The sequence below is a fragment of the Festucalex cinctus genome, chromosome 4, assembly GCF_051991245.1.
Source record: "Festucalex cinctus isolate MCC-2025b chromosome 4, RoL_Fcin_1.0, whole genome shotgun sequence".
Lineage (NCBI taxonomy): Eukaryota > Metazoa > Chordata > Actinopteri > Syngnathiformes > Syngnathidae > Festucalex > Festucalex cinctus.
The window spans coordinates 30,591,974-30,616,853 of NC_135414.1; the positions used below are offsets into that span (position 1 = coordinate 30,591,974).

Consider the following 24,880-nt stretch of genomic DNA (forward strand, 5'->3'; position numbering starts at 1 on the left):
GACTTAGGTATTTCGTCCTAGTGCAGATGCCGTAGCTCGCTGTAGCGGTTTTCAAACTGCTACGCATGCGCACTGCTTACTACTGGTACAGCAGCTCGTGGCTTGGACACGTGTTCCTTGTACACGTGCAATTCTTCGCGAATTCATACTGAAATATACTAAAGCCTCAACACAGTACGTCAATTTCGATTTAACTGAACTAGAACATCATCAATGAACTCTTCGTGTCTGGAAGATTTTTTTTTTGGATGCACATTGAAGCTTCTTTGGCTAACTTTTAGCCTAGTTTGCTAGCCGCTAACAAAGGGCGACACGCCGCTAAGAAGAAACGAGAGTAAGTGAATGTCAAATGTTCGGGACGTGTCGTGAAAATGTGTGCAATAGAGACCGCAGAGTACAAGGAGGAACTTTGTGGAACTGAAGAGGACAGCCAGCTACAAATACAACGTCAGTTTTTCGAGTTGGTACCTCGAGTTGTCTTACACAGAGCAGGTTGGTTCACATACTTTTTAAAAAACAAAAATGAAATCCTCCTTATTTCAGTTGTTCGGTACATTTAATCAAATATATTAACGTCCCAAATCTGTCGGGGGGTTAGGGTTAGATATGCCAAATCATGACCAGTCATATAGTATTCTGATCTGTACCTGTTAAAAACCAACAGCAGGCATGTTTCTTGTAACTGCACGGGGAAGGGCGTTTATTAGTCACCTGACTTTACATTGTGTATTTTTGTTGCAATTCAAATGTGTTAGGCAACTGTCACATTTGCACTGTAAAAATGTTAAAAGTTCATGTTTTACATGTTTTGTTGTTTTTAGACAAATGTTATGCTTGCCTGATACTCCTGTTTGTGTCATGATATGAGGCAGGAAAAGATTATTACTAGTGATAGACCGATATGGTTTTTTCAAGGCCGATACCGATACAGATTATTTGTCGTCAAGTAGGCCGATAACCGATATTTCAAGCCGATATTCATTTGCAGTAAAATGGGGGGGGGGGGGGGGGGGGTTAAACTATATATAATTTCTCACTGAGTAACAAATTCATGCGAATGTAGCTCATTTGGGGTTTTTGTTAGGGTTCGTAAAAACGTTTCAAAAAGATTTTCGCGGTGAAAAATGGTGTGAATATGTTCCAAATGTGTTTACGACAAATAAAAACTGACTGCGAACATCTTACAAATCCTGATGAAAACCCCAAATTCGCTACGTTCGCAAGTATTCCCTGCTCAGTGAGCTTTATCGGCCTTCAGATTCAAAAAATGGCCGATGCCGATATTTGTCAAAATGCCAAATATCGGCACCGATAATCGTCCCGGCCGATTATCGGTCTATCCCTAAACAGTGGTGCCCACATCAATACATTTTGCAGATCTGCCATTAAATCACAGTTTGTTGCCGCTACACATGCATGGTGGACAGTTTTATTTTCCACTTATTACAAATTAATCCTAAAGCCTGTATGCAACTGAGGGGAAAATGTCCACGAATGTAGTGGCAAAGTATGAAGGGATTACAATAAAAAAGAAATCACACGACGACGTACCATCACAACTGTCGGACTCACGGAACCTCTGGGGTTCGATGGAGCCCAGATTAAGAACCGTTTAGAGAAAAGGAGAGCAGCTTTCGAGATATCTCTTACAGTAGCAAATAATAATAATAAAATAATGAAAAAAATCCCCTTTACATTCTGATTTGTCCTCTTGTGTGTTGTAGTCATTAAGGAAGAAGATCTCCGTCCTTGGCGGGACTCCCGACAAATTAAAAAGGAAGAGGACCCGGATCCCCCTCACGCTAAAGAAGAGCAGCGGGAGGTTGAAATCGGCAAGTTTTCACTGACTGTGGTTCTGGTCGGTACACGCTCACTTCCGTCTTTGTCAGTTAGGGCGCCTCCGTTTGACGTCGCAGTTGGTGGCGCAGGCGCAACTCGGCGTCCCCGCCGACGTTGAGATTTTTGTCGTAAATATTGAACATGTTCATTATTTAACATTGTCGGCCCCCGACTGGTTTTGGACCCAATTATCGGGACAAATCCACTCATAACATATTTCACAATAATCTTATAAGATAAACTTGAAAGACAAAAAAAGATTGTCGGGCGCTTGACGTCCTTGGTTTGGGAAGGGGCAAAATCGGGACAAAAACAGCCCGATTCTCTATGTGTGAACCAGGCTTAAAAATAACAGACCAAGTGGTGACAAGGCCATTAGTATCAGTTTATGGCAAAAACAAAAAATGGTGCATGTTTCCAATGGAGAGGTCATGGTGGTTTTTCAGTTCATATTATATGAACTTAAACGTTGCCATAACATTCAGAAACAATAATACACAACGTCAAGGCCACAGCATGTGATGTGACTGAGCAAACTTGACTTTGGTCTTCTTGTGTCCTGCAGACCCGAATGGTGGCGATCTTGGTCCTGAGCAGCAGCAGCAGCAGCGGTCAAATTTTACCCAAACGGAATCAAAGCCTCCTCATAATGAAGAAGAAGTGTGCGATGATGAAATCAGTGTCGCTTTGACGCGTGACCATGATGATGGCGGGTCGCCATCAGACGACCTTTGGTCTCCACTTTCAGACGACATGAGGTCACTCTCTTCTGAAATGGACACCGCCGACGAGAAAGATGATGAACGCTCTACAGGTGACGTGACGTATCGCGCTGATCGGTGTGACAAAACTTTTGTTAGCGAGTTATCCTTGAAAAAACGCACACGAACGCACATTGGAGAAAAAACATTTGCCTGCTCAGTTTGTGAGAAAACATTTTTGAGAAAATTACAGTTAAAGAGACACAGAAGAACGCACACCGGAGAAAAACCTTTTGCCTGCTTCGTTTGTGTAAAAAGATTCCCGAGTAAGTCGAGTTTAGCGGAACACTTTCAAACACACGTTGAAAAAAAACCGTTTGCCTGCCTTGTTTGTGACAAAAGATTCTCCAGAGATGTGCGTTTAAGAGAACACGTAAATATACACATGGGAGGAAGACAATTTACTCGCGGTCTTTGTGAGAAAATATTCTCTCGTCAGGAGTGTTTAAGAGGACACTCGGAAGCACACAGCATACCAAAACCCTTTTCCTGCGTTGTTTGTGTTGAAAGATTCTCTTCAAAGTTTAATTTAAATCGACACATAAGAATACACATGCCAGGAAAAAAGTTCTCCTGTTCAGTTTGTGCTAAAATATTCACACGAAAGTCGAGGTTAAAAGTACACAAAAGAACACACACTGGAGAAAAACCTTTTGCCTGCTCGGTTTGTGACGAGAGATTTTCTTCAAAGACCCGTTTGAACACGCACGCAAAAGTGCACATTGAGGAAAAACCATTTGCCTGCTCGGTTTGTGATAAAAGATTTTCCCTAAAGAAAGCCTTAAAAAAACACGCAAGACGACACACCGGAGAAAAACCTTTTCGCTGCTCAGTTTGTGGGGAAAGATTTTCACTCAAGAAACACTTAAAAAGACACAAAAGAGAACACGCCGCGGAAAAACCTTTTTGCTGTTTGGCGTGTGATAAAGAGTTCTCGACAAAGGAAGAATTAAAAACACACACAAAAACGCACACTGCTGAGAAACCGTTTGAATGCTCATTTTGTGGTAAAAGATTCAGAAAAATGCGAAATTTGAAAGCGCACAAAAAAACGCACACTGTGGAAAATAATTTTTGCTGCTCGATTTGTGGCCAAAGGCTTTCTGCCAAGTCAAGTTTAACAAAACATCTCGACGCACACTGGAGAAAATTTGTTCAGTTGCCGTGTGCGCGGTCAAAGATTTTCTGGTAAGCCTTAAAGGAGCACCGACTGGAATGACACATCTTTTGCTCTATATGATTTTTTTTTTTTTTCTGGGTCGGTAGAAACACAAGTTAGCGTTTTTTTGTTTTTTGTTTTTTTTAAATAGCTTGATTTTCATTTGTGTCACCATTGTTGTCTACCTGACAATGCATTCTGCATAGTGACATAAGGTTGCTCTCTGTTATTTACAGCAGTCAAAGCAACGAGCAAAGGACCAAGACATGCAGAAAGTGACAAAGTAGTCCGGAATGAAAATAGTATCACGGAGGTGATGAAACTCGAGTTGATCATTTTCTGACGTGAAAACGCTGGGTATCAAATTATTTTGTAAACCAGCACCAATTTTTTTATGCAAGAACGTTCCAGTCGGTGTTCCTTTTTAAGAGACAACTCTGTTCACGAGAAGAACAGTGAGCAGTTGAAGCTGCAAAATAAGAAAAATAATAAGAAAGTGCAGCTCTGGGCCCAGCAGTCAATTATTTGGGGTCCAGAGTTCAAAGCAAACACGGTGAAGAGGCATTTGGATGTCGTGCTGCACACAAATAGAATAAGCTGGCAACAGAAGTGAAGTCAGCCTCGAGCGTTTTTAAACCCAGGTTCAAAACTTTAGCTTTTTTTCTTGTAACCATTTTTTTTTTTTTTTTTTAAGCGTTTTAAATTTATTTCACTCTATGGTATTTTAGTCATTTTAGTTAACTAATTTTTATTTCTTTACTTTAGCTTTAAATGCCTGGAAACCTAAGTGTTTTTAAATGTTGGCAGTTTATGTTCTTTTAGTAATTTTTGTAAGCTTTTTTTTAATTTTTTTTATTGTTTGTAATGTTTTTAGGTGCTGTGCTTTGGACTGTGTGAAGCACCACTGTGTAAAATTACATCCGTTTAAAAATGTGCAAATAAAGCTGCCCTGACAATCTCTACAAATCTCTGCAGGCGTCATTTTCAAGTGATCATTTCTACAGCATAACTAGGAAATCACAAGATGCCGTAACCACATTTTGTGACCTCTGGGGGAAAAAAATAAAAAAAAATGTTAAAAGATGGTGTCTGTGAGAGCACTTTGTTCCCTTTAAACAAAAATGTGTTCAAATCAGTGCAATTAGCAGTGCTCCTCAATTCTATTTATCAATCATAGGAAGACGTGGAATGAGATGGATCTTTATTATCGCGCACGGACACAAGTACAGCGCAAAGAAATTGACTGAAATGGATCATTTAGTCACTCAAGATCTCGTGTATTTTATTTTATTTTATGTTTTTTAATCAGGAAAATTATGTTATCATGCCTTTTTCAATTTAATCTATTTGTCCCTCGATCCTAGTGAGGAGAAACAATTCAGAAAACAGATGAATGTTTTGGAGAAATTAGTAAATGACTGACTAAAATCCGCACCATCAGAAAAGCAACCTACCGGAAACATAAAAAACAATAACCAGCAGAGGGAGACAACGCCCATCAAAATATGGGTGCCAGTAGAAAGCGCTCGAGTAGAGTTGCGTTAACTGTTGAAGCCAAATGGTTGGTGTTAAAATTAGGGCTCGGGTTTTAAAACGACGAGTTTCAAATTACGGTTTGGGTTTCCGATCGGCTGAGGACACATTTTCCCCAAATTCGTCTGATAAGTGGGCGATGTTGGTACGCTGCAAGTCTCCTTGCTCTTCATGCAGTTTCACATGTGGGCACATGGTGTCGCCATCGAGGCGTTACGGAAAGTACGCCATTTTGTCGAGAGGGAGCAGCCATTTTAGGTCAACACTCGTCCAGATGCCTTAAATCAACTTTGCAGCTTACAATCACCTACGTCGATGTTTCTCAACCAATGTGTCCTTGTTAAAATTTGAAATTTACATTTTTTACAAAGAATAAAGCAGGTTTTTAGTCTCTCTCAGCCTTTCTTTGCATCTCTGTTAAATATTTCCCTATGGTGTCTCTTTAGGGTAACCCACCTACTGTAGTGGATGTGCGATTACACTTTATTATAAGCGCGTCCAAAAAAAATTAAAAATGGGGCATGCATGCAAGCTCTCCTGGCTAGGCAAACATGCGCCTCCGTTGACAGGAGTGACGTCACACCTGCTGCCACTTTTTTTTTTTTTTTTTGCTTTCATTTCGGTGCCAACATGCGGTTGCTTCGCTCCAACTTGTTGGTCCAAATGTCTTCATCTCATTGTATCATTGGCTCATTTGAAATTATAAACTCAAAATACTAGTCAAGTCAATGATAATACTGTAAAATAATAATAAGATTTACTTCTTTTTTACTTTTACTTCTTTCCGTCCCCTTTCGTTTCTTTTACTTTAAAGAGTGAAATAAATTGAATTAATTGATTGATAGGTTAATAATACTACTAATAATGGCACTCAACGTTATTTTATTTACATAAACACAACATAAGGTCATTTCGAAACAATAAACAGTCACTCACGCCATAACATTTGGCAGAGTACAAGTATGTACATGAAAGTATGTCTGATTGTCAGCACATGCAGCGAAAAGATCAGCTAACCTGCTAGTTGTTATGAATCTTTTTTTTCCCTTCTTTTTAAGGAACAGTTAACGACAAGGTGAGCAGTCAAAACTTTTCCCCCCCAGTGTGTCTTCTTGTGTGCTTTTTTAAGTTACTTTGTGTCGAAAACCCTTTATCACATACAGTACAGGCAAAAGGTTTCTCTCCAGTGTGTGTTCTTCCATGTACTTTTAAATGTGCCTTCTGTCTGAACTGTGTGCCGCAAACTGAACAGGCAAAAGGTTTCTCCCTGGTGTGTGTTCTCAAGTGCCTTGTTAAATCTTGATTTGTTGAAAAAGTTTTAGCACAAGCCGAGCAGGCAAACGTTTTCCCCCTCGTGCGCGTGTGTGTATGGTTAGTTAAATGTCCCTTCGCGGTGAATTTTTTATCACAAACTGAGCAAACAAAAGGTTTCTCTCCGGTGTGTGTCCTTAGGTGACTACTGATTAAATCGAGATTTTGCGAAAATGCGTCACCACAAACTGAGCAGCCAAAGCAGGGTAGTTCCGCACTGTGCGTTCTCGTGTGTGCTATTAAATGTCCCTTGTGAGTGAATGTTTTACGACGAACAGAACGGGCAAAGGGTTTCTCCCCAGTGTGTACTGTTGTGTGTTTTTTAAAGTACCATTTTGTAGAAAACCCTTTATTACATACCGTACATGCAAATGGTTTTTCTCCAGTGTGCGTTCGTTCATGTAATTTTAATTGTTCCTTCTGTCTGAATTGTGTGTCACAAAATGAGCAAGCAAAGGGTTTCTCCCCAGTATGCGTTCTTAAGTGTCTTGTTAAATCTGGATTTTTATAAAACGTTTTACTACAAATTGAGCAAGCAAAAGGTTTTTCCCCCGTGTGTATTCTAGTGTGGCTAGTTAAATTTCCCTTTGTGCTAAATCGTTTCCCACAAACCGAGCAGTCAAAAGGTTTTTCCCCCGTGTGTGTTCTTGTGTGCTTTGCTAAATGTCCCTTGGTGGTGAATCTTTTACCACAAACCGAGCAAACACAAGGCTTTTCACCAGTGTGCGTTCTTGTGTGCATTGTTAAACTTGTCTTAACAGAAAATGTTTTACCACAATCTGAGCAAGCAAAAGGTTTTTCTCCAGTGTGCGTTCTTGTGTGCATTCTTAAACTTGACGTGTCAGAAAAGGTTTTTCCGCAAACTGAGCAGACAAAAGGTTTTTCCCCAGTGTGTGATCGTGTGTGGCTCGTTAACTGTTGCTTCGTGGTGAACGTTTTCCCACAAACTGAGCAGACAAAAGGTTTTTCCCCGGTGTGTGTTCTTGTGTGTCTTTTCAAGTTTGACTTTTTGAAAAAAGTTTTTCCACACTGAGAACATTTCCAGCGTTGTTGTTTGTTGTCAGTGTGACTTGTATCAGCTTTCGAGTGTTCTTCATCATCATCATCATAGTCAGAAGAGTGTGACGTCATGTTGTCACCAACTGAAAGTGGAGCTGAGAGGACGTCTGATCGTGAGCCTCCATCATCATCATCCTCATCATCTTCTTCAACTTTCACGCAAACATCAGTCAATGGAAACTTGGTGATTTCATCCTCCTCCTCTTCTTCTTTCATGTTTTGAGTCTCTGAGTCCTCTTCCTCTTCAATTTGTGGGGTCACTGGCTCCCGCTGCTCAAGACCAAAATCATCTTCATTGAGGTCTGCAGGAAACAAGAAGACAAAAGTCAACCTTTGCTCGGACTCATGTTGTCACTTTGATGCTTTGTATTATCGTTTATAAAACGTTTTGGCAACGTTCAAGGTAAGAGAAGCTGAACTGAAGAAAACTGATTGAATTGAAGGTGAAATTCCTAATTTGCAGTATGGTACATTAAGGTATGGATACTTTTTGCAGATTTGTTGAAGATTGACCCAATATAATAGAACCCTTTTTGCTAAAAATGTCATTTGGCAGGCTGTGGCTCCCAAAGTCGTCCACCGAATGAAATAAAAACACAAGTTAGAGCAAGTTTAATGAAATTCCTAATACCGGTGTTTATGGTGAGGGTTATCGGCCGAAAATGTCAACCAACCTGCTCCGTGTACAGCTCGTGGTTCCATCTTACCAAGCGTGTTCAGGAGGCCACGTTGTGGCTTGATGTCCTCTTTAGTTCCACAAAGTTCCTCCTTGTAATCCGCTGTTTTCCTTGAACACATTTTACGCGGAAACCACAATCTCTTGCTCGGGAGGTGTTGCTAACACGCGTCTCTTTGTTAGCGGCTAGCAAGCGAAGCTAAGTTAGCCAGAGACGTTTAAACTTGCACCGGGACGAGTTCATCCGGACACGAAGATGCACTTTAATTCGTCCGGTAAAGTAGTGAAGTACGTATTGTGTCGAGGCTATTGTCCGGTTAATCGTAATTCGATCAAAAATGATTTTATGAAACGCGTGTCCAAGTCACAGACAGCGGGGCCAACATAATCTGCAGTACGCATGCGCAACCAATCGGCTGGCCGTTTTGATAGCAAGCTACAGCAACTCAACTAGGACAAAATGTAGAGATTGTGCCGGAAAAAGTGTGCGCGTAAGAAAAATTAAATACATAAGCAGCTGAATGATGTCTATCCTCGTGGAGACTTTATAAGACAGATTTTTTTTATGTAGAGCAAATTTGCTGCGTTTATTATAACTCTGATGAAGGGGAATTTGGAACATTTATAGAGTGCAAACAAGTTATGCGTATCAACCTAACTCCTGAAATGATGAAATTGTACTCTAAGTAACTTATGCTTCTGCTGTAAAATGAGTAGAAGTGTATACATGAATTCTCGTGCCGATTGATCGCAGTTTTCGATAATTAAAAATAATTAAATACACGATGTGGATGTGAGTAGGCATGTGCAAGTCATAGTCTGGATAAATTAGAACGTCATTGGCAGTATTTTTTTTTTTTGTATTGATGTTTTAAGCGTGCATCAAAAGGCAACACGTATGTGCTGACAATGTTAATATAATTCAAAATATTGCAATTTTCTTTCTACTGTTTTCAGACTATGATTAACGCCTACTGTGCACCGAAAGGCCAACCAAGTGAGATAAAGACGTGGTGGTGCAAATCTTGTGCTCCCTTGCGGGGGATTGTTGATTCAACCTAATTATCTCCAGTGTGTGTGTTGATGTTTTGTTAAACTTGAAATGACAGTAAGGCAAGCAAGGCACCTTTATTTCTAGAGCACTTTTCATACACAAGAAAAGTCAATGTGCTTCAAACAAACAAAACCACAAATGAATTTCAAAACACAATAGCTAATGACATTCAGAAGCAAAAATCGACATCATTAAAACTTTACCCTCAATCAAAGTGTGTGTGCGTGTGTGTGTGTGTGGTGGGGGGCATTCACACTTCAGGCTGACTTCAACTCTGCAGGTGGTTTATTTCATTTGCATGCAGATTTACAGATAAATGCTGCTTCACCATGTTTGCTTGGAAATCTGGACTCCACTAATTGACCCGACAGTGCAGACCTCAGAATTGTTCTGCGTTTATATTCAACCAGCATTTGTTCAATGTGAAATAATTTTGATTGCATATCTCAACCGACGATCAACTGCCGTTTACATACGTTACTAATCTGGTGTGTGTGTGTGTGTGTTTTGAAGTGAGCCGTTAATGGGCCCTTTCACGTGAACATTTTGTCACAAACTGAGGAGGTCGGTTTTTCCCTAGTGTGTGTTCTTTGGTGCTTTGTTAAGCTGCCCTTGATTGGGAACCCCTTTCCACAATCAGAGCAGGTAAAAGGTTTTTCTCCAGTGTGTGTTTTTAAGTGAGCTTTTAAATTCCACATTCTTGGGAAGCGTTTCCCACAAACTGAGCAGGCAAAAGGTTTTTCTCCAGTGTGCGTTAGCGTGTGCCGTCTTAGCTCAGACTTGTAATGGAATCTTTTACTACAATCAGAGCAGGCTAAAGGTTTTTCCCCAGTGTGTAATCTTGTGTTCCTTGTATTGTGTGTGATGAAGTGAGCTCTTAAATCCCACTTTCGAGAGAACCTTTTCCCACAAACTGAGCAAACCAAAGATTTTTCTCCAATGTGTGTTTTTCTGTGCTTTGTTAAGCTGCCCTTGATTGGGAACCCCTTTCCACAATCAGAGCAGGTAAAAGGTTTTTCTCCAGTGTGTGTTTTTAAGTGAGCTCTTAAATTCCACATTCTTGGGAATCTTCTCCCACAAACTAAGCAGGCAAAAGGTTTTTCTCCAGTGTGTGTTAGTGTGTGCCGTCTTAGCTCAGACTTGTATTGGAATCTTTTACCACAATCAGAGCAGGCTAAAGGCTTTTCCCCAGTGGGTAATCTTGTGTTCCTTATAAACAGTCCCTTCCTAGCAAAGTCCGAATATGTTTTCACTCCCTTGTGTGTGATGAAGTGAGCTCTTAAATCCCACTTTCGAGAGAACCTTTTCCCACAAACTGAGCAAACAAACGACTTTTCTCCAATGTGTGTTTTTCTGTGCTTTGTTAAGCTGCCCTTGATTGGGAACCTTTTCCCACAATCGGAGCAGGCAAAAGGTTTTTCTCCAGTGTGTGTTTTTAAGTGAGCTCTTAAATTCCACATTCTTGGGAACCGTTTGCCACAAACTGAGCAGGGAAAAGGTTTTTCTCCAGTGTGCGTTAGTGTGTGCCGTCTTAACTCAGACTTGTAATGGAATCTTTTACCACAATCTGAGCAGGCAAGGGGTTTTCCCCCACTATCTGTTCTTGTGTGTCTTTTCAAGGAGTCGTAGTTGAAAAACGTTTTGTCACACTGAGAATATTTCACACGTTTGTTGTCAGTGTGACATGTCATGCCGCCTTCAGAGTGTTCTTCATCATCATCAGGAGACTGTGACGTTATGTCGTCACCATCTGAAAGTGGCGGTATGAAGCCGTCTGATTGTGTTCCCCCATCAGCATCTTCACTCTTCACATTGGCACCAGTCCATACAAACTTGGTGATCTCATCCTCCGGCTCTTCTTCCTCTTCTTTAACATGAGGAGGCTCTGGCTCCTCCTCTTCTTTTATTTGAGCGCAATCTTGCTTCTGCTGCCCAGGACCAAGGTCATCATCTTTGAGATCTGCAGGAAACAAGAAACTAAAAGTCAGTTTTGATCAGGAGGGCCAGCCCAGAATTGATTGCAATTGGAGCTAACGTTCGGATTATCGTTCAGATGTTATTTTTATTTATTTATTTATTTTTTAATGGTGCTTGACCGTGGTCCGAGCAGACCTCCAAGGTGTGATAACTGCACTGTTTTTAACTGCTGACTAACGAGCAGATGTAATTTGAGGCAGGTGCCAAATTAAGGAAAGGAAATTGACTGGGTGTGTCCTTATTTTCTGCTCAAAATGGAGTGATTCCATATTGTTTCCCTGCACTTGCTCTATAAAAGTAACATTTACTGACTAGCACAATGTTTTTCATTTCTTTTAGTGTTTCTGAAAGCCAAGATGTTGCACTTTGGAATGACCTTACGACTGTTTCATGCTTTTTATCCGAGTTTGATCTACAGAATGAAACATCTGAGTGAGTGCTCGCCCAAGACTGGTGATGTCATACTTTTTGCGAGGGCTTGTATAAGTAAGTCAGTTGGGGTGAGAAGATTGAATTACCTTCTGCATTGCAACAAAATCTGAAATATATGCTTATAACATATGAAATATGGATGTACGGGTTACACATATGAGCCCTGTGCCATTATTTCGATTCGGGTCCCCAAAGGGCCCTCATGTTCTGACGAGTGATGGCTGAAATTAGATTCTGGTGATTTGATTAACTGTGAGCAAATTATTGCAGAAATAAAATAAAAATCCTAAAATGTCCTTTTTTTTTGTAATATTTGGGCCACTAAAAACAGCCTTTTCCCATTGGCCACATGACAATTTTATTTTTAAACAAAATGTTGACAATTTGTAATTTTAAGAAACATGAAGCATATGAAAGGAACACAAGCTATTCCTTAAAATGGTTAATTTTAACTATTTCCTGAAAAGAAATGTCAATTTAGGTTGAGCAATTATGATTTTATAGTACTTATTTATGAATATTTTTCCATGAAGTACAGTATCGGCCATGTTTGGACAGTGACTGACGCAGAATTTGTACTTGCAATTCTCGCGCTATTCACGGCAAAACAACGAGTCGTGGCAAAAAAAAAAAAAAAAAAAAAACTTCCAGGACAATCCACGTGAGAAGAGAAGGGAACAAACAAACAAACCTGCTCTGTGTAACACAACTCGAGGCTGCTTGCAAAGCGCGTCCAGTAGGTGACGTTGTGGCTTGACGTCCTCTTTTGTTCCACAAAGTTCCTCCTTGTACTCTGCCGTCTTCCTTGCAAACATTTTCACGCGACGATCACAACACTTTGTACTCACTTGGTCGCTTCTGCGATGTGTTTCGATCTCACGTTTGTCTTTGTTAGCTGGGAGGCGAGCAAGCTAAGCTAAGTTAGCCAGGGAAGCTTCAACGTCCACCCAGACGAGTTCACCCGGACACGAAGATGTCATTTATGAGGTTCTAGTCCAGTTAAATAGAAACGGACGTACTGTGTCGGAGCTTTAATACGTTCAGTACTATTTCAGAAGAAATTATTTAGTGGAGCACGCGCCGTATCCAAACTACGACAAGCGGAGCTGACAAAAGCTGCCGTGTGCAACTGCGCATGCGTCATCTTCTTCTTGTAGAGTTTTTTTTTATGGCCGTTTGCCAATTATGTGCATTACCGCCACCTACTGGAAACGTGTACATGAATTCCGTTGCCGAACGTTCACGGTTTTCGAAAATGAAAGGAACACGTGATGTGAACGTGCGTTGATAATATTGGCGTCGTAAGCGTATATGTCCTCATCATCAAAATCATTTAAAAGAAAAGAACTACAAGTGTAGACAATTACTAAAAGACGACTATGAAAAACGTTTTTTTTTTGTTTTTTGTTTTAAAACCCTTCTTTCATATAATCGTGGCATGCTGTGACGTATGAAAATTTATCTGTAGGACCTTTTCTAAGAGCCGCATCAAGCGCAAAGAATAAAATAATTGAAAGAATTGAGCAAAAGCGAGTGTTGTTGGTTGTGCCCACGAATATCAGAGTAGAACTGTTAAGTTTTGGCATCTTAACGATGCATTCGGATGAATGGATGACGGAAAGATGAAGTTCCTTTAGCCAAGTATGGCGTATTTATTGCGGAGCACAACAAAGCATGTCTTCATTCAACAGCCGTCAGGCTCAAAGTATGAAGAAGATAAAATATCGTGCGGTACCCCATTGACCCGACAGTTCAGATCTCAAAATTCTTCTGCGTTTATATTCAATCATCAATCAATGTGAAATGATTCTGATTGCATATCTGTGGTCGACTGTTTACATGTGACACAACTGACGATCACCTGCCGTTTACAATTACGTGAGATCTTAATTGCCCCTTTGTAGTAAATGTTTTCTAACAAACTGAGGAGGTAGGTTTTCCCCTAGTGTGTGTTCTTCTGTGCTTTGTCAAGCCCCACTTCATTGTAAACCCTTTTCCACAATCAGAGCAGGTAAAAGGTTTTTCTCCAGTGTGTCTTTTTAAGTGAACTTTTAAATACGACATTCTTGAGAACCTTTTCTCACAAATTGAGCAGGCAAAAGGTTTTTCTCCAGTATGTGTTCTTGTGTGAGCCGTTAACGCTCCGTTTTGAGCGAATCTTCTCCCACAATCCGGGCAGGCAAAAGGTTTTTCTCCGGTGTGTGTTCGTGTGTGCCGTCTTAAGTCCCTCTTGTCATTGAATCTTTTATCACAATCTGAGCAGGAAAAAGGTTTTTCTCCAGTGTGTGTTTGTGTGTGCCGTTTTAGATCCTTCTTGGAAAGGAATCTTTTATCACAATCTGAGCAGGCAAAAGGTTTTTCCCCAGCGTGTAATCTTGTGTTCCTTGTTGACTGTCCCTTCCTGGAGAATATGTTACCACAAACTGAGCCAGAATTCGTTTCCACGACAGTATGTGTGTTTAAGTGAGCTCTTAAATGCCACATTCTTGAGAACCTTTTCTCACAAATTGAGCAGGCAAAGGGTTTTTCTCCAGTATGTGTTCTTGTGTGAGCCGTTAAAGTGTCTTTTTGAGCGAATTTCCTCCCACAAACTGAGCAGGCAAAAGGTTTTTCCCCAGTGTGTGTTCGTGTGTGCCGTCGTAGATCCTTGTTGCAATGGAATCTTTTCTCACAATCTGAGCAGGCAAAAGGTTTTTCCCCAGTGTGTGTTAGTGTGTGCCGTCTTAGATACTTGGTGTAATGGAATCTTTTATCACAATCTGAGCAGGCAAAAGGTTTTTCCCCAGTGTGTGTTCTTGTGTGTCTCTTCAAGGAGGACTTGTTGGAAAATGTTTTGTCACACTGAGAGCATTTCACACGTTGGTTGTCAGTGTGACATGTCATATCACCTTTTGAGTGTTCTTCGTCATCGTCAGAAGACTGTGACGTGATGTCGTCACCATCTGAAAGTGGCGGTATGAGGCCGTCTGATTGTGATCCTCCATCGTGCTCTCCATCACCTTCTTCCCTCTTTACACCGACACCAATCCATACAAACTTGGTGATTGCATCCTCCTGCTCTTCTTCTTTAATGTGCGAAGGCTCTGGGTCCTCCTCCTCTTTAATTTGGGCACAAAATGGCTCCTGCTGCTCAGGACCAAGATCGTTGAGGTCTGCAGTAAACAAGAAACCGAAAGATTTTGCTCAGTCACCTCACCAGTATGGTTGTCACGAGAACCGATACTTTGGTACCAAGTCGATGCCAAGATTCTGAAAATGTGACCGTACTGACTTTTCTACAATACCCGAAGTACCGTTGGTACCGAGGCAGCAGATCTGGCCGCGTCTTTTGTGTTGTTTTGGGGGGTGTAAATGAGCGGTTATGTGGCAACCTACGCAAGTTGACGCAACGTCTAATGACGTCACGTGACTACCCCGCCTCTGTGACAATAAGGAAGAACAGTCAATGCGTGCAACATGGCAGTATCCGCAACTGCCCCTCAATTAGTTGAAAAGAAAAGCGCCAAAAGTTGTGTATGGAAGTACTTTGGATTTGATGTTGATGAGCAGGGATTAATAATCGATCCTCAAATAACTGTATGCAAAACATGCATAAACCGTTTCCAGACGAAAGGGGGGAACACATCCAACTTAGCGAAACATCGACATCCGGGCTTGTACAACAAATTCAGGGTGACTGCATTTGAATTCCCGTGTTATCATTGTTGCCCATATCTAAACTAATAACGTTAGTATGATGATGACACCACACTAAATAAGCTGCTTGGCGAAGTAACGTTAGCGTCTGTCCCGCATAATAAAGTTAGGTAATGTTGCCGGGCAGCTAATTTACGGAATCACCCAAGAGGAAATACGCATCGCCGTCTTCTGCTGCAGTAGTCAGGAAAAGACAAGAGTCGCCTCACTCACTTCAACCGATTGTCGGCAAAACATTATTCCTGATTACAGATAACATATGAAATATGAATGTATGGGTTACACAGTACACTGTGAATAAATGGCGCACATATGGGCCCCATGCCATTATTTCGATTCGGGTTAGTCACATCTTATGTCCTGACAGGTGATGGCCGAAATTAAATTCTGATGATTTGATAACTGTGACAAAATTATTGAAAAATTAAAATAAACGTTTGTTTGTTTTTTGTAATACGTGAGTCAATAAAAACAGCTTTTTCCCATTGGACAAAATCTATTTTATTTTTAAACAAAATGGAGACTATTCGAAATGTTAAGAAACGTGAAACATATTAAAGGAACACAAGATTTATTAAAAAACAAACCAGCTATTCTGTAAAATGGTTAAATTAAACTAGTTAGTCAATTATGTTGAGCAATTGTGATTTTATAGTACTTTTTTTTTAGGAATATTTTTCAATTTAGTACAGTAACGGCCATGTTTGGACAGTCACTGGCGCAGAATTTGTACTTGTAGTTCTCGCGTTATTCACGGCAAAACGACGAGCGGTGGCAAGTTGTCGGTCACGGCAAAATAACCACTTAAACGTGAGAACGAGAAGGGAACAAACAAACCTGCTCTGTGTAACACAACTCGAGGCTGCTTGCAAAGCGCGTCCAGTAGGTGGCGTTGTGGCTTGACGTCCTCTTTTGTTCCACAAAGTTCCTCCTTGTACTCTGCCGACTTCCTTGCAAACATTTTCACGCGACGATCACAACACTTTGGACTCACTTGGTCGCTTCTGCGATGTGTTTCGATCTCACGTTTCTCTTTGTTAGCTGTGAGGCGAGCAAGCTAAGCTAAGTTAGCCAGGGAAGCTTCAACGTGCACCCAGACGAGTTCACCCGGACACGAAGATGTCATTTATGAGGTTCTCGTCCAGTTAAATAGAAACGGACGTACAGTATCGGAGCTTTAATACGTTCAGTACTATTTCAGAAGGAATTATTTAGTGTCGCACGCGACGTATCCAAATGACAGGCGGCGCCTCCAAAATCTGCAGTGCAGTGCGCATGCGTCATCTTCTTCTTGTAGCGTTTCTACGGCCGTTTGCCAAACAATTAGGTGCATTACCGCCACCTACTGGAAACGTGTAAACGAATTCCGTTGCCGAACGTTCACGGTTTTCGAAAATGAAAGGAACACGTGATGTGAACGCTCGTTGATAATATTGGCGTCGTAAGCGTATATGTATCAATGATGCAACACAAATATGGTTTTAATATAATCCAAACTATTACAAGTTCCATTCTACAGTTTTCAGACTATGATTAACATAAGCCTACTGTGCACGGATAGACCAAGCAAATGGCTGCCTAAACAGAATTATCTCCAGTGTGTGTTGGGGTTTTTTGTAAAACTTGACATGACAGTAAGGCACGCAAAGGCAGCTTAATTTTTTTTATAGCAGTTTTCATACACAAAGTAACTTGATGTGCTTCAAACAAACAAAAACACAACACACAAAAGCATTTCAACAGGTAAAGACATTCAGAAGCAAAGGAGAACAGAAATGTACATTGACAACATGAAAAACATTTACATAATTTAAAAGTAAAAAAGTATAAAGTAAAGAAAAATACTAAGAATGTACTATGAAATAGATTTAAAAAAAATTATATCATATATCATTCTCAGACAGAATTAGATTTAGCGCAGTAGACATCTAGCTAGTCGACTGTTTACATGCGTCGAGCATGACTGTCCCGCCGAGTTTGACCTCCTGTAACCTCATAAATCTTAATTGTGGTGACGTATATCGTGCGGTACCCCATCGACCTGACAGTGCAGACCTCGAAATTCTTCTGCGTTTATATTCAATGTGCATTTCTTCAATGTGAAATAATTCTGATTGCATATCAACTGTTTACAAGTGACACGGCCGACAATCAACTGCCGTTTAGATACGCCCCTACTCTAATTGCCCCGTTCTCGTGAACGTTTTCTCACAAACTGAGGAGGTAGGTTTTCCCCCCGTGTGTGTTCTTCTGTGCCTTGTTAAGCAGCCCTTGACTGGAAACGCTTTTCCACAATCAGAGCAGGTAAAAGGTTTTTCGCCAGCGTGTCTTTTTAAGTGAACTCTTAAACACCACATTCTCGAGAACTTTTTCTCACAAATTGAGCAGGCAAAGTGTTTTTCTCCATTATGTGATCTTGTGTGAGCCGTTAAAGTCCCTTTTTGAGCGAACCTTCTCCCACAAACTGAGCAGGCAAAAGGTTTTTCTCCGGTGTGTGTTCGCGTGTGCCGTCTTAGATCCCTCTTGTCATAGAATCTTTTATCACAATCTGAGCAGGGAAAAGGTTTTTCTCCAGTGTGTAATCTTGTCTTCCTTGTGAACTCTCCCTTCCCAGAGAATATTTGACCACAAACGAAGCCAGAATTTGTTTCCACTACAGTGTGTCTTTTTAAGTGAACTCTTAAACACCAAATTGTTGAGAACTTTTTCTCACAAACTGAGCAGGCAAAAGGTTTTTCTCCAGCGTGTGTTAGTGTGTGCCGTCTTAGATCCTTCTTATAATGGAATCTTTTACCACAATCTGTGCAGGCAAAAGGTTTTTCTCCAGTGTGTGTTACTGCGTGCCGTCTTAGATCCCTCTTGTCATAGAATCTTTTATCACAATCTGAGCAGGCAAAAGGTTTTTCTCCAGTGTGTGTTCTTGTGTGATTTGTTAAATAGTCCCGTCTGGCAAATGTTTGCCCACAAACGGAGCAAGAATGAGTTTTTTTAGCGTGTGTTGTTGTGTGTCTCTTCCAGGAGTACTTGTTGGAAAAAGTTTTGCCGCACTGAGAACATTTCACACGTTTGTTGTCAGTGTGACATGTCACATCACCTTCAGCGTGTTCTTCGTCATCGCCGGAAGACTGTGACGTGATGTTGTCACCATCTGAAAGTGGCGGTATGAGGCCGTCTGATTGTGATCCTCCATCGTGCTCTCCATCACCTTCTTCACTCTTCACACTGGCACCAGTCCATGTAAACTTGGTGATTTCATCCTCCTGCTCTTCTTCTTTCACGTTAGAAGGCTCTGGCTCCTCCTCCTCTTTAATTTGGGGAGTGTGTGGCTCCTGTAGCTCAGGACCAAGGTCACCATCTTTGAGGTCTGCAGGAAACAAGAAAGCGAAAGTCAAGTTTTGCTTCGGGCCCCTTGGCAATAGATGGTATTCACATGACTTCACCGACCCCCACCGAGCGACCCCATGGACATTTGATAGGTCAAGCAGTTTTGGGGCAAACAGTTGTTGGTGTTGTTGTTGAGAATCGATTGGAATTGGGACTAACATTCTGATTATTGTTCTCATTTTACTTCATTTTTTTTTTATGCTGCCTTAGAGCCTTGTCCACCGGCCGGAGGAACGACTTGCTGTGACCTGTCAGTCACGTCTCATGTCCTGACGAGTGATGGCCGAAATGAAATTCTGGTGATTTGATAACCGTGAGCAAATTATTGCAGAATTACAATAAAAGCTCTAAAAAGTCATTTTCTGTAATATATGGGTAAATTTAAAAAAAATTCCATTGAACACAATCTTAATTTTAAACAAAATTGAGACATTTGGAATTTTAAGAAACATAAGATTTATTAAAAACTAACCAGCTATTCTGGAAAATTGTTAATTTCAACTATTTCCTGGGGGAAAAAATAATTTATGTTGAGCAATTAGGATTTTATAGTACTTTTTTTATGAATATTATTATATAAATATATTAATATTATAGTATTATTATATGAAGTACAGTATTATTATATTATGTACAGTATCGGCCATATTTGGACAGTCACTGGCGCAGAATTTGTACTTGTAGTTCTCGCGTTATTCACGGCAAAACAACGAGCGGTGGCAAGTTGTCGGTCACGGCAAAAATAACCACTTAAACGTGAGAACGAGAAGGGAACAAACCTGCTCTGTGTAACACAACTCGAGGCTGCTTGCAAAGCGCGTCCAGTAGGTGGCGTTGTGGCTTGACGTCCTCTTTTGTTCCACAAAGCTCCTCCTTGTACTCTGCCGTCTTCCTTGCAAACATTTTCACGCGACGATCATAACACTTTGTACTCACTTGGTCGCTTCTGCGATGTGTTTCGATCTCACGTTTCTCTTTGTTAGCAGTGAGGCGAGCAAGCTAAGCTAAGTTAGCCAGGGAAGCTTCAACGTCCACCCAGACGAGTTCATCCGGACACGTAGATGTCATTTATGAGGTTCTCGTCCATTTAAATAGAAATGGACGTACTGTGTCGGAGCTTTAATGCGTTCAGTACTATTTCAGAAGGAATATATTTAGTGGAGCGCGCGCCGAATCATTACAACGAGCGGCGCCTTCAAAATCTGCAGTGCGCATGCGTCATCTTTTTTTAATTTGCGTTTTTATGGCCGTTTGCAAAACAATTACGTCAGTTACCGCCACCTACTGGTATAAAGTGCCCAAGTTTTGCCGAACAACCCAATTCCCCAAATGATAATTAAAACAAAAACTTAAATCTTTTTCTCAGTAATTTACACTGTGTGTATGCATGTGCTAATCAGACTGAAAATAGAATGTAACTCGCAATATATCTGATAATATTTATGTGCTAAGCGTATATGCATCAATGCATATACAACGTTAATATAATCCAAACTATTGCAAGCTTTGTTCTACTGTTTTCAGACTATAATTAGCACACGCTTACTGTGCACGGATATACCAACCAAATGGGACGAAGACGTGCTTAACATAATTATCTCCAGTGTGTGTTGGGGTGTTTTGTTAAACTTGACATGACAGTAAGGCAAGCAAAGGCAGCTTTATTTTTATAGCACTTTTCATACACAAGGCAACTCGATGTGCTTCAAACAAACAAAAGCATTTCAAAACTCACCAGCTAACGACACTAAGCAAAGGAGAACAAATATGTACACTGACAACATGAAAAACGAAATGATTTAAAAGTAAAGTGTAAAAAAGATTACTAAAAAGACGACTATGAAAAATACATTTTTAAATAAAGTTTTGAAACCCTTAAATTAATATTTACAGTTGAGGCTGACTTGACTTCTGTTGGTAGTTTATTCCATTTGCGTGCAGCTTTACAGATAAATGCTGCTTTACCATGTTTGGTTTGAACTCTGAACTCCACTAATGGGGTACCGCACAAATGCTATTTTTAGACCGCAAGGACACGTGACTTCAGCAGCTTGAACCGGAAAGGAGTCAAAATACAAGCACGCTCATAGACAAGGCATGCTGGTATTGCTTTTTGATCCCCTGCTAGCCTGATGAATATTAATTCTGGTGACGTATATCTTGCGGTACCCCATTGACCCAACAGTGCAGTCCTCGAAATTCTTCTGCGTTTGTATTAAATCCTCATTCAATGTGAAATAATTCTGATTGCGTATCTCTGGTCAACTGTTTACATGTGACACGACCGACGATCACCTGCCGTTTACATACTCCACTAATCTGATGTGTTTTTAAGTGAGATCTCAATTGCCCCTTTCTAGTAAATGTTTTCTAACAAACTGAGGAGGTAGGTTTTCCCTTCGTGTGTGTTATTCTGTGCTTTGTTAACCTTCTCTTGATTGTAAACCCTTTGCCACAATCAGAGCAGGTAAAAGGTTTTTCTCCAGTGTGTCTTCTTAAGTGACCTCTTAAACCCCACATTCTTGAGAACCTTTCCCCACAAATTGAGCAGGCAAAAGGTTTTTCTCCAGTATGTGTTCTTGTGTGAACCGTTAAACCTGCTTTTTGAGCAAATCTGTTCCCACAAATTGAGCAGGCAAAAGGTTTTTCTCCAGTGTGTGTTCTTGTGTGAATCGTTAACGTGAGTTTTTGAGCGAATCTTCTCCCACAAACTGAGCAGGCAAATCGTTTTTCTCCCGTGTGTGTTAGTGTGTGCTGTCTTAGAGCCCTCTTGTAATGGAATCTTTTATCACAATCTGAGCAGGCAAAAGGTTTTTCTCCAGTGTGTCTTCGTGTGTGCCGTCTTAGGTCCGTCTTGTCAGAGAATCTTTTATCACAATCTGAGCAGGCAAAAGGTTTTTCTCCAGTGTGTGTTCGTGTGTGCCGTGTTAGAGCCTTCTTGTAACGGAATCTTTTATCACAACCTGAGCAGGCAAAAGGTTTTTCCCCAATGTGAAATCTTGTCTTCTTTGTTGACTGTCCCTTCCTGGACAATATATTACCACAAACTAAGACAGAATTTCTTTCCACTTCCGTATGTGTGTATAAGTGAGCTTTTAAATACGACATTCTTGAGAACCTTTTCCCACAAACTGAACAGGCAAAAGGTTTTTCTCCCGTGTGTGTTCTTGTGTGAACCGTTAAAGTGACTTTTTGAATGAATCTTCTCCCACAAACTGAGCAGGCAAAAGGTTTTTCCCCAGTATGCGTTTTTGTGTGTCTCTTCAAGGAGTAATTATTGTAAAAGGCTTTGTCACACTGAGAACATTTCACACGTTTGTTGTCAGTGTGACATGTCACATCACCTTTTGAGTGTTCTTCGTCATCGTCAGAAGACTGTGATGTGATGTCACCATCTGAAAGTGGCGGTATGAGGCCGTCTGATTGTGATCCTCCATCGTGCTCTCCATCACCTTCTTCCCTCTTTACACCGACACCAGTCCATGCAAACTTGGTGATTGCATCCTCCTGCTCTTCTTCTTTAATGTGCGAAGGCTCTGGGTCCTCCTCCTCTTTAATTTGGGCACAAAATGGCTCCTGCTGCTCAGGACCAAGATCGTTGAGGTCTGCAGTAAACAAGAAACCGAAAGATTTTGCTCAGTCACCTCACCAGTAGGGTTGTCACGGGAACCGATACTTCGGTACCAAGTCGATGCCAAGATTCAGAAAATGTGACCGTACTGACTTTTCTACAATACCCGAAGTACCGTTGGTACCGAGGCAGCAGATCTGGCCGCGTCTTTTGTGTTGTTTTGGGGGGTGTAAATGAGCGGTTATGTGGCAACCTACGCAAGTTGACGCAACGTCTAATGACGTCACGTGACTACCCCGCCTCTGTGACAATAAGGAAGAACAGTCAATGCGTGCAACATGGCAGTATCCGCAACTGCCCCTCAATTAGTTGAAAAGAAAAGCGCCAAAAGTTGTGTATGGAAGTACTTTGGATTTGAGGTTGATGAGCAGGGATTAATAATCGATCCTCAAATAACTGTATGCAAAACATGCAGAAACCGTTTCCAGACGAAAGGGGGGAACACATCCAACTTGGCGAAACACCGACATCCGGGCTTGTACAACGAATTCAGGGTGACTGCATTTGAATTCCCGTGTTATCATTGTTGCCCATATCTAAACTAATAACGTTAGTATGATGATGACACCACACTAAATAAGCTGCTTGGCGAAGTAACGTTAGCGTCTGTCCCGCATAATAAAGTTAGGTAATGTTGCCGGGCAGCTAATTTACGGAATCACCCAAGAGGAAATACGCATCGCCGTCTGCTGCTGCAGTAGTCAGGAAAAGACAAGAGTCGCCTCACTCACTTCAACCGATTGTCGGCAAAACCAAAGTTTTTGGACATTTTTCCTGATTCCAGATAACATATGAAATATGATTGTATGGGTTACACAGTACACTGTGAATAAATGGCGCACATATGGGCCCCATGCCATTATTTCGATTCGGGTTAGTCACATCTTATCTCCTGACAGGTGATGGCGGAAATTAAATTCTGATGATTTGATAACTGTGACCAAATTATTGAAGAATTAAAATAAACGTTTTTGGGTTTTTTTGGAATATGTGTGGCAATAAAAACAGCTTTTTCCCATTGGACAAAATCTATTTTATTTTTAAACAAAATGGAGACGATTCGAAATTTTAAGAAACGTGAAACATATTAAAGGAACACAAGATTTATTAAAAAAAACAAACCAGCTATTCTGTAAAATGGTTAAATTAAACTAGTTAATCAATTATGTTGAGCAATTGTGATTTTATAGTACTTTTTTTTTTTTAGGAATATTTTTCAATTAAGTACAGTAACGGCCATGTTTGGACAGCCACTGGCGCAGGATTTGTACTTGTAGTTCTCGCGTTATTCACGGCAAAACAACGAGCGGTGGCAAGTTGTCGGTCACGGCAAAAATAACCAATTCCAGGTGAGAACGAGAAGGGAACAAACAAACCTGCTCTGTGTAACACAACTCGAGGCTGCTTGCAAAGCGCGTCCAGTAGGTGGCGTTGTGGCTTGACGTCCTCTTTTGTTCCACAAAGTTCCTCCTTGTCCTCTGCCGTCTTTCTTGCCAACATTTTCACGCGACGATCACAACACTTTGGACTCACTTGGTCGCTTCTGCGATGTGTTTCGATCTCACGTTTCTCTTTGTTAGCAGTGAGGCTAGCAAGCTAAGCTAAGTTAGCCAGGGAAGCTTCAACGTCCGCCCAGACGAGTTCACCCGGACACGAAGATGTCATTTATGAGGTTCTCGTCCATTTAAATAGAAATGGACGTACTGTGTCGGAGCTTTAATACGTTCAGTACTATTTCATAAGGAATATATTTAGTGGAGCGCGCGCGCCGAATCATTAACAACGAGCGGCGGCTTCAAAAATCTGCAGTGCGCATGCGTCATCTTTTTTTGCGTTTTTATGGCCGTTTGCAAAACAATTACGTCCATTACCGCCACCTACTGGTATAAAGTGCCCAAGTTTTGCCGAACAACCCAATTCCCCAAATGATAATTAAAACAAAAACTTAAATCTTTTTCTCAGTAACTTACACTAACACTGCTGTAAAAAAAAAAAAAAAAAAAAAGTAGAAGCGTGTACATGAATTCTGCTGCCGAACGATCACGGTTTTCGAAAATGAAAGGAACGCATGATGTGAATGTGTATGCATGTGCTAATCAGACTGAAAATAGAATGTAACTCGCAATATATTTGATAATATTTACGTCCTAAGCGTATATGCATCAATGAGGCAACGCATATATGCTTACGACGTTAATATATTCCAAACTATTGCATGCAAGCTTTGTTCTGCTGTTTTCAGACTATGATTAGCACACGCTTACTGTGCACAGATATACCAACCAAACGAGACGAAGACGTGCTGGTGCAAATCTTGTGCTCCGTTGCACGCAGGGGATTCCTGCCTTAACAGAATGATCTCCAGTGT

The 24,880-nt window shown here is 40.9% G+C and overlaps 5 protein-coding genes across 7 annotated transcripts; 1 reads left to right on the forward strand and 4 right to left on the reverse strand.

Annotated features, from left to right (window-relative positions):
- The first annotated feature begins 95 nt into the window (after positions 1-95).
- LOC144018096 (uncharacterized) lies at positions 96-4,725 on the forward strand. The gene is made up of 3 exons (XM_077520240.1): positions 96-492; positions 1,725-1,832; positions 2,405-4,725. Exons 1-3 carry the CDS (start codon positions 372-374, stop codon positions 3,790-3,792), a joined length of 1,617 nt encoding a protein of 538 aa, XP_077376366.1. The 5' UTR covers positions 96-371; the 3' UTR covers positions 3,793-4,725.
- Positions 4,726-6,157: 1,432 nt separating this feature from the next.
- Positions 6,158-8,741, reverse strand: LOC144018095 (uncharacterized). Of its 2 annotated transcripts, none has more exons than XM_077520239.1 (2): positions 8,370-8,741; positions 6,158-7,964 (listed from the first exon to the last, which is right to left on the reverse strand). In XM_077520239.1, the coding sequence occupies exons 1-2, from the start codon at positions 8,458-8,460 to the stop codon at positions 6,376-6,378; spliced, it is 1,680 nt and encodes a 559-aa protein (XP_077376365.1). In that variant the 5' UTR covers positions 8,461-8,741; the 3' UTR covers positions 6,158-6,375. The 2 variants fall into 2 exon arrangements, with proteins under 2 accessions (XP_077376365.1, XP_077376364.1); XM_077520238.1 differs by having other exon boundaries at positions 8,337-8,741.
- A 709-nt stretch (positions 8,742-9,450) lies between these two features.
- On the reverse strand, positions 9,451-12,993 carry LOC144018098 (uncharacterized). Its single transcript, XM_077520243.1, has 2 exons — positions 12,493-12,993; positions 9,451-11,352 (listed from the first exon to the last, which is right to left on the reverse strand). The coding sequence occupies exons 1-2, from the start codon at positions 12,614-12,616 to the stop codon at positions 9,926-9,928; spliced, it is 1,551 nt and encodes a 516-aa protein (XP_077376369.1). The 5' UTR covers positions 12,617-12,993; the 3' UTR covers positions 9,451-9,925.
- Positions 12,994-13,508: 515 nt separating this feature from the next.
- Positions 13,509-16,782, reverse strand: LOC144018101 (uncharacterized). The gene is made up of 2 exons (XM_077520246.1): positions 16,335-16,782; positions 13,509-14,953 (listed from the first exon to the last, which is right to left on the reverse strand). Exons 1-2 carry the CDS (start codon positions 16,456-16,458, stop codon positions 13,716-13,718), a joined length of 1,362 nt encoding a protein of 453 aa, XP_077376372.1. The 5' UTR covers positions 16,459-16,782; the 3' UTR covers positions 13,509-13,715.
- Positions 16,783-17,161: 379 nt separating this feature from the next.
- On the reverse strand, positions 17,162-24,327 carry LOC144018097 (uncharacterized). 2 transcript variants are annotated; one of them, XM_077520241.1, is made up of 3 exons: positions 23,889-24,327; positions 22,226-22,486; positions 17,162-18,861 (listed from the first exon to the last, which is right to left on the reverse strand). In XM_077520241.1, exons 1-3 carry the CDS (start codon positions 24,010-24,012, stop codon positions 17,672-17,674), a joined length of 1,575 nt encoding a protein of 524 aa, XP_077376367.1. In that variant the 5' UTR covers positions 24,013-24,327; the 3' UTR covers positions 17,162-17,671. The 2 variants fall into 2 exon arrangements, with proteins under 2 accessions (XP_077376367.1, XP_077376368.1); XM_077520242.1 differs by lacking the exons at positions 22,226-22,486; positions 23,889-24,327 and adding an exon at positions 19,661-20,459.
- Between the last annotated feature and the right edge of the window lie 553 nt (positions 24,328-24,880).

Bases quoted from the DNA above. Each gene is read 5' to 3' on its own strand.
- LOC144018097 (XM_077520241.1), bottom strand. From the start codon at position 24,012: ATGTTGGCAAGAAAGACGGCAGAGGACAAGGAGGAACTTTGTGGAACA. The intron at 22,487-23,888 runs GTTTGTTTGTTC...TGTTTACTGCAG, and splicing joins AGTTGTGTTACACAGAGCAG to ACCTCAACGATCTTGGTCCT. The intron at 18,862-22,225 runs GTGATGTGACAT...TGTTTCCTGCAG, and splicing joins TGACGAAGAACACTCAAAAG to ACCTCAAAGATGGTGACCTT.
- LOC144018096 (XM_077520240.1), top strand. From the start codon at position 372: ATGTGTGCAATAGAGACCGCAGAGTACAAGGAGGAACTTTGTGGAACT. The intron at 493-1,724 runs GTTGGTTCACAT...TGTGTGTTGTAG, and splicing joins AGTTGTCTTACACAGAGCAG to TCATTAAGGAAGAAGATCTC. The intron at 1,833-2,404 runs GCAAGTTTTCAC...TGTGTCCTGCAG, and splicing joins GCAGCGGGAGGTTGAAATCG to ACCCGAATGGTGGCGATCTT.
- LOC144018101 (XM_077520246.1), bottom strand. From the start codon at position 16,458: ATGTTTGCAAGGAAGTCGGCAGAGTACAAGGAGGAACTTTGTGGAACA. The intron at 14,954-16,334 runs GTTTGTTTGTTC...TGTTTACTGCAG, and splicing joins AGTTGTGTTACACAGAGCAG to ACCTCAACGATCTTGGTCCT.
- LOC144018095 (XM_077520238.1), bottom strand. From the start codon at position 8,460: ATGTGTTCAAGGAAAACAGCGGATTACAAGGAGGAACTTTGTGGAACT. The intron at 7,965-8,336 runs GTTGGTTGACAT...TGTTTCCTGCAG, and splicing joins ACGAGCTGTACACGGAGCAG to ACCTCAATGAAGATGATTTT.
- LOC144018098 (XM_077520243.1), bottom strand. From the start codon at position 12,616: ATGTTTGCAAGGAAGACGGCAGAGTACAAGGAGGAACTTTGTGGAACA. The intron at 11,353-12,492 runs GTTTGTTTGTTT...TGTTTCCTGCAG, and splicing joins AGTTGTGTTACACAGAGCAG to ATCTCAAAGATGATGACCTT.